The sequence below is a fragment of the Dipodomys ordii genome, unplaced genomic scaffold (genome assembly GCF_000151885.1).
Source record: "Dipodomys ordii isolate 6190 unplaced genomic scaffold, Dord_2.0 Scaffold95, whole genome shotgun sequence".
Taxonomy (NCBI): domain Eukaryota; kingdom Metazoa; phylum Chordata; class Mammalia; order Rodentia; family Heteromyidae; genus Dipodomys; species Dipodomys ordii.
In genome coordinates this window covers 2,666,680-2,674,586 of record NW_012267311.1, presented here as the reverse complement: position 1 = coordinate 2,674,586, position 7,907 = coordinate 2,666,680, and the positions used below count along the sequence as shown (strand labels likewise).

At 48.1% G+C, this 7,907-nt stretch overlaps 1 protein-coding gene across 2 annotated transcripts in view; it reads left to right on the top strand.

The window, feature by feature from the left end:
• Aqp7 (aquaporin 7) overlaps positions 1-7,907 on the top strand; it is a 26,036-nt gene that overhangs the window by 9,112 nt on the left and 9,017 nt on the right. The window contains exons 2-4 of one of the 2 annotated variants that reach the window (XM_013026562.1): positions 2,556-3,289; positions 4,509-4,559; positions 7,729-7,834. In XM_013026562.1, the coding sequence (XP_012882016.1) occupies positions 4,534-4,559; positions 7,729-7,834 (132 nt within the window). In that variant the 5' untranslated portion in view covers positions 2,556-3,289; positions 4,509-4,533. Of the gene's footprint in view, positions 1-2,555; positions 3,290-4,508; positions 4,560-7,475; positions 7,835-7,907 lie in introns of those variants that run through there. The other variant, XM_013026561.1, reaches the window with a different exon arrangement.

Sequence of the window (7,907 nt, the reverse complement as noted above, 5' to 3'; positions counted from 1 at the left end):
CTGAGGGACAGCGCCCAGGCCCAGAGTTCAGGCCCCACGACTGGACCAAAAAAAAAAAAAAAGAATCTGCTATTTAAAATTTAACATATTCTCTTAAAAAAAGAAAAACCCAAGCAAACCAAGCTGGGTGCTGGTGGCTCACCCCTGCAATCTTAGCTACTCAGGAGGCTGAGATCTGAGGATCGTGGTTCAAAGCCAGACTGGGCAGGAAAGTCCATGAGACTTTTATCTCCAATAAACCACCAGAAAACTGGAGGTGGCGCTGTGGCTCAAGTGGTAGAGAGCTTACTTTGAGTTTAAGAGCTCAGAGACAGTGCCTGAGACCCAGAGTTCAAAAAAACAACAAAGAACAAAACACTTCCAGTTCAGTGATAAACAGTTGTGTCTTCTCAATTAGCTTGGCTAATGCATTTATAAACATTCATTTTTTCAGGTAGGTAAATATTAATGTCCCCAATCACCAGCTCTCGTTGTGATTTTTAGTGTAGTAATAAGTGAGAGGTCAATGGGCGTTGGGTGATTTCCAAACTTTCAGTGGAAGACATAGTTGCACAGAAGACAAAAATAGAAAACAACAGTTTCTAAAAAAGGGACCAAATGCTTAAGGATACATCCAAGTCTACAAAGTGGCCCTGTAGGGCACCAATCCTACCAATTCATTTGCAACCAATTTATCATTCCCATCAAATGAGTTTCTGACTTAACGATCTGCTACTGCTTCACACACTGTTTTGTTGGTGGCGGGGGGCGGGGGGTTCTCTGGATGGCGGAAATATCTGGGTAAAAGGACCTCATATCCTCCAATGCTGCTTCACAGATGGGGAAATGGAGGCTGAGGCAGGGACTGAGCTGAGCGTGGACAGTGAATGTGATGCCCAGGGAGGTCGGTGCAGCCCTCACAGCGGGTGTCACTCAGCGCAGATGGTTGCCAGACTTCACAAGTAAAATCATAGATGGGAAGCCGGTGGCTCACACTTGTAATCCTTGCTGACTAGGAGGCTGAGACCTAGAGGATCACAGTTAAAAGCCAGCCCAAACCAATTAATGAGACTTTATCTACAATAAACTGACCAGCACCAGCCATGAGCAAGCAAGCTGAGTGAGAATGCAAGGTCCTGAATTCAAGTTCTGGTTCAGTGTACACTCTATCTATCTATCTATCTATCTATCTATCTATCTATCTATCTATCTATCTATCTATCTATCTATCTATCTGTCTGTCTGTCTGTCTGTCTGTCTGTCTGTCTGTCTGTCTGTCTGTCTGTCCGTCCGTCTGTCTGTCTACCTATCTATCTATCTCTCTAGTATATATCCAATTCAACATGAATTTCAGGTACTGCAGATGGTGGAGCTAATGGCTCCTGTTCCTTCTCCAGCTGAGCGTTCCTCCAGTACCCAGGCCACAAATCCACCCTTGACTACTAGATGCCCAAAGCCTTGGGCACACTGAATAAGAGACTTTATGCTACTCCTTGCTTAGAATATTTTGGAAGCTACTTGGCCCTCAAGATGAAGTCAGAGGGGCTGGGAATATGGCTTAGTGGTAGAGTGCTTGCCTAGCATGCATGAAGCCCTGGGTCCCATTCTTCAGTACCACATACACAGAAAAAAGCTGGAAATGGCACTGTGACTCAAGTGGTAGAGTGCTAATCTTGAGCAAAAGAAGCTCAGGGGTCTGGGAAGGTGGCTCAGTGGTAGAGTGCTTGCCTTGCATGCATGAGGCCCTGGGTTTGATTCCCCAGCACCACATAAGCAAAACGAAAAAAAAATCCAGAAGTGGCGCTGTGGCTCAAGGGGTAGAGCGCTAGCCTTGAGCTGAAGATCTGAGGGACAGCGCCCAGGCCCAGAGTTCAGGCCCCATGACTAGACACCCCCCCCCAAAAAAAAGAAGCTCAGGGACAGTGCCCAAGCCCTGAGTTCAAGCTCCAGAACTGGCAAAAAAAAAAAAAAAAGATAATGTCAGAATCAGACAAAAATAAAATAAACCACTTCTCTAGCTCTCTGTCTCTCCATTCCCAGAAAAGGAGGTTAGACTTTCACAACCTCATGCAAATTTTCTCTTCTTTCTTTCTTTCTCTCTTTCTTTTTCTTTTCTTTCTTCTTTTTCTTTCTTTCTCTGGCCTGGGCTGACCTCCAACCTCATTCCTCCTATCTCTATCTCCCAAATATCTGATATTACAGTCCTTTCCCCCCAGTGCTCTTTTTTTTGGCAGTACTGGTGTTTGAACTCAGCATTTCTTTCAGCCACACTTCTACCCCTCACCTGCTCTGCTCATCCTGGGGCTTGAACTCACCTGTGCACTGTCTCTGAACCGTTTTGTGCTCAAGGGTATCGCTCTACCATAGTGCCACAGAAGTGGCGCTGACAGTTCCACTTCTGGCTTTTTCTGAATAGTTTATTAGAGATAAGAGTCTCATGGACTTTCCTGCCTAGACTGGCTTCAAACAGAGATCCTCAGATCTCAGCCTCCTGAGTAGCTAGAACTACAGGTGTGAACCACCAGTGTCCATTTCTTCCATCTCTTTTAAAAACAATTTTTAAATTTTTTTTCCAGTTCTCTTTGACCTTACTTCACCCATGACCCTGAAAGCATAGACAGCACATGAAGGACAGTATAAGGGCAAGTCCTCCTCTTCCATGGATTTACCTCTCCCTGAAGAAGCACACCCACCATCCTGAATCCACTGAGGATATGCATAGAGGAGCAAGGCCTCTGGAGTTGCAGCAAGAGTTGGTTCCTGACTAGGAAGCCTTTGCACCCTAGCCTACTGCTGCTACTCCCTGTAGTAAGCTCCTGGGCAAACAACTGGGTGTGTTCAGAATGGAAACTGCAGCCATGCAGATTCCAGACCTGGCCTGGTCTTTGGCACCCTCTAGAGGAATATTTCATTCTCACACCTGTGCTTTGAGTAACCAAATCCTCTACCATGTACACTGTTGGCTTCGTGAACTCTTCAGACTTACTGTTCATCGCCCAGCACTCCACTCGCAGATGTCTGCAGCATTGAAAGATTGGCAATGACTCCCTCTCGTGTCAGCACGATGTCACCTGCTCAAGTCCCCAATCTCTGCCTTGTCCTTTCAGACCCAGCCAGGCCCTGAATCTGAAGGACTTGGACTTCCCATGGTTCTCGGTTTCCCTCTTGGCCCCACCTCATTTATTTAGCTCCCCAGCCTTCAGCCTGAACCCCACATGGGGCCAGCTTTGGTTCCTTAATGGAGGCTTGCCTTTCTCAAGGGAGGCATTTTCCTGAGAGCTAGACCCATGTTTCTTCTTTCTGACCTCAGGTAGGGGCCCCATAGGAACAGGCTGGGGGGACCAGGGGCGCAGTCCCTTATCTCAGATGAGAATGAAGGCTCCCTGAGGTCTTCTATATCCTTCTGTTTGCTTGTGATTTCCAGAAATTTCCACTCATAGTTTCTATTCTTCTTGGCTTTCCCCATGGGTAGCCTCTGCTACCTCAGGCTCTGGCTCCAAAGTAGGGCCCAAAATGTGGCTTTCCTCTGGGACTGAAGCTCAGAGAGCCCACCTGGACCTCATCTCTGGCCTCACTAGGGCTGCTTTAGAATTCAGTCACTACGACGCTACTGGCCGGAGGAGAGATTCTATTTTGGGCCGTGTGTCTGGATGTGGCTCAAGTAGCACAGGCCAAACCTCTTCCCTACTGACCTCTCCCCTGGAGGAGTGGACATAGCCTTGGACTCATGCTGGGGAGGGCTGAGAGGCAGGCTCCAGGCTGAGGTCACCAAGATAGCAGAGGCTCAGCTGTGGGTGCAGTGTGGAGCCTGGGCCACACATGGAGGAATGAGATCAAGCTTGCTTTAATCAAGGAACTCCTAAGGCAGAGGCTGAGGTGTGTCAGCAGCGTGAGTGGGGCTCCAAGCTGCTTGGGGCAGGGTGGGCACTTTAGGAACTTCCAAACCTGGAGACTACTGTATGGGTTGGAGGTGATGGTGGAGTTATTTGGGAAAGAAGCCCCAGCTGGGAGTGGAAGGCTTGGCTTTCTATGCTAGCCTTTGTTTCTTTACCTGTAAGGTGGCAGCTGGCAGGACCAGAGAAGCTGGGGGCAGCAGAGGCTGGGAGGATGTATTGGGCCAGGTTGTCAGCAGGGACTGGGGATGGGAGGAAGAAGGAGCCAAGGACCAACTCCACTGGTCCAAGGCAAAAAAAAAAAAAGTAGGTCAGAGATGGGTCAGACTAGAGACAGATTTTGGTGATTGGGTTTTGTGCTTGGAAAGACTTGGGAAAGGCGAACAGGACCTCTGAAGGACCTGGCCCAGGGGTCTGGCTTCCAGAGGCCAATATGGGAATAGAGGGTGGGACTCCAGGACCTGTCCTCATTGGCTGAGACACACCTAACCCACCCCATTTCTCCCTTTCCAGCTAGCAGAACTGTGTGTCTAGTGTCTTCTCCCATGCAAACGGGGCGGGAGGGAGTGGGGGAGCTGACATATGGGTCAAGTTCTGTATCCCCCATTCCTATTTCACCTCTCTGTGATTCCACAGCATTTAGAAACCTGAAAGACCAAATATGGCTTGGATGGACAGGCAGAGACGGTAAGCAACCCAACTTCTATTCCTTCCCCTGCCCACTCTTGGCCCAGCCTACCTTATCCCTGACTCAGTCTCTCTCTGGCAGAAACTGTTCTCCTAAACCCCCTCCTTTTCATCCACTTAGTAGCTTACTGGGCCCCAGAGGAAGGATCCCTCCTACCTGTCTCTCATGCCCCATAATGCAGCTGAAACTCGGCCCGGGGTAAGAGGGACTTTGAAAGACCTGGATGGGGATCTGGGGTTGGCCAATGGATTTTTTTTTTTTTTTTGGTTCTGTTCATGGGGCCTGAACTCTGGGCCTGGGCGCTGTCCCTCAGCTCTTCAGCTCAAGGCTAGTGCCCTACCACTTGAGCCACAACGCCACTTCTGGCTTTTTTCTTTTTGCTTATGTGGTGCTGAGGAATCGAACCCAGGGTCTCAGGAATGTAAGTCAAGCGCTCTACCACTGAGCCACCTTCCCAGCCCCTGGCCATTGGATTTTGATTGTCCCTCTATAGGTGGTACTCAGCTGAACTGAACTCATCACCCCTCAGCTTCTCAGGCATAACTCTCTTTGGGGCAAAAGCATGAGCCAAAGTCCTTGTACTGGCCAAGACTCTCCCTATCTGCTCCCTTTTACTTCTCTGGACCTCATCCTAAGCCTCGCTCTCCCTGCTCCAATCACAACAACTTCCTTTACTTTCTGTACACATGTGGAGTTCTGCATCGACTTCTTTTTGCTTGAAGTGCTCTTCTGCATTATTCCTTTTATCTCCTCCATGTTTGTTCAAAAGCTACCATCCCTGCAAGGCTTATGACCGCCCCACTTGAAATCAAACTCCATGCCCTCAGTTCCTTTTCTCTGCCTTATATTTTCCCATAGGACTTAATTATCTTCTAACAAGTGACTGTCCTTGCTTATGCAAGTGCTGCCAGTACCACGTGAGCTAGAGTATCTGTTTGTGCCCTTGTGGGTGTGGAGAACAAGTAGATTCCACTGTGTATGGCTGACATTTCTGTCTCTAGCCCACATCTCCCACCTGGGCTTCCAGAGACCCACCGGTAGCCCAGATTTCAGTTGAAAACAGATTTCTACACTTCCCCCAAACCTACTCCTCTTCCTATGGTCTCTGCTTGGTCAGGGGTCTCCTCCTCCAAGTTCAAGCCAGAAGTCAAGACCACATCCTTGATGTTTTTCTTTCCTTAACCTCACACCTACCGAGTGGCCAATATCCTAAAATATCTAGAACATGTAAATTTCCTGTCATTGTTTCTATCTGATTGAGCTACCATTTGTTTTCTTCTTCTTTTTTTTTTTTGGGTGGTGTTGCTGGTGTTTGAACACAGGGTCTCATGCTCTTGCTTGGCTATTTTGCTCAATGCTGGTGCTCTATCATTTGATCCCCAGCTCCACTTCTGGCTTCTTGGGTTAGTTAGATAAGAGACTCAGGGGTCTAGGAATGTGGCTTAGTGGTAGAGTACTTGCCTAGCATGCATGAAGTTCAATTCCTCAGCACCACATAAACAGAAAAGGCCAGAAGAGGTGCTGTGGCTCAAGAGGTAGAAGTGTTAACCTTAAGCAAAAAGAAACTCAGGAATAGTACTCAAGTCCTGAATTCAAGCCCCAGGACTGGCCAAAATAAAAAAAAAAAAAAAAAAGAGTCTCAGGGACTTTTCTGCCTGGGCTGGCTTCAAACATCAATCCTCAGATATCAGCCCCCCCCCTTTTTTTGTTGGTCGTGGGGCTTGAACTCTGGGCTTGGGCGCTGTCCCTCAGCTTTTCAGCTCAAGGAGAGTGCTCTACCGTTTGAGCCACAGCGCCACTTCCGGTTTTCTAGTGGTTTATTGGAGATAAGAGTCTCTCGGACTTTCCTGCCTGGGCTGACTTTGAACAATGATCCTCAGATCTCAGCCTCCTGAGTAGCTAGGATTACAGGTGTGAGCCACCAGTGCCCGTCTCAGCCTCTTGAGCAAGTAGAATTACAGGAGTGAGACACCAGCACCCAACCCTCTTCTTCCTCTTAATCCTCCAGATCCCAGATCCGAGAACCTTCCCCAAACTTCAGTCTCAGACTTCCTTCCACACAGATGTTGGGGCCTGAAACTCATCTTTTCATCTGTCTATCCAACTAAGCATTCATTAAACAAATACTTGTTAAGTGTTGGGTACTATGGGAAGCTTTGGGACGTAGTTGATTGTAAGAAACGGATTCTCCAGTTCTTATCCAACCAATATTTATTGCACATCTTCCCTGTATTAAGCACTGAGGATAAACCATGAAGAAAGGTCCTTTCTTCCCTTTCTCACTCACTTATTCACTCCTGCATTCAGTTACTCAAAATTGTCCTTTTATGCCCACATGGTGCAGAGCTGGTGTGTTTTGCTGACTCCCTCATCTTCAGAAGCTGATACATGTGTGCATGTATGTATGCATGTATGCATGTATGTATGTATGTATATATATATATATTTTCAGGACTCAGTGCTGCTTAGAGTCCACAATCAGTCTTTAATTTATGCAGTTATTAGGTTGATTTACTAGTGCCGGCCCTGACCTGTGACCCCAATCTCTGTCTCCTGCAGATAGACAACTCTTCAGCCGACTTTCTCCAGCAACTCATCATTCCCTATAGTGTGTGTGTGTGTGTGTGTGTGTGTGTGTGTGTGTATGCATGTGTGTGTGCCAGTACTGGGGTCTGAACTCAAGGTCTGGGAACTGTCTCTTCACTTTTTTTGCTCAAGGCTGATACTCTACTACTTGAGCCACAGCTCCACTTCCGACTTTCTGGTGGTTAACTGGAGCTAAGAGTTTCATAGACTTTCCTGCCCAGGCTGTCTTTGCAGCTTGATCCTCAGATCTCAGCCTCCTTAGTAGCTAGGATTTACAGGTGTGAGTGAGCCTCTGGCACCTGGCTGCCAATGACATATTCAACTGTGCCACTTGTTCAGGCCTGGCTAGAAGAAAGAGCCTGGATGAGTCATCTTCCCCAGTTCCCCTCCATGTCCCTGTGGTGCTGGATGCCTCCAGTCCCAGCTGTCCTGACTGTCCTGGGCTGGAGAAGGCATAGGTAGAAAGGCTTCAGGGTTACTCATTAACTCAACTATGAGCTGAAGAACCCATGAGCAGGAGGCTGACTTGAGTCTTCTTTCTGTCATGGGCTTGGACTGCGGCTGCTTCACACCCACCCACAGCTCCATGATGAACTCTGGGCCTATACTAGCAAGGATAAAAGCAGTATTGCGGAAGGAGTTGGTGCGAGAGTTCCTGGCAGAGTTCATGAGCACATATGTCATGATGGTAAGTGGGCAGGTAGTCTAGGGTGGGTGGGATCCCTCCCTCCCTCCCTCCCTCCCTCCCTCCCTCCCTCCCT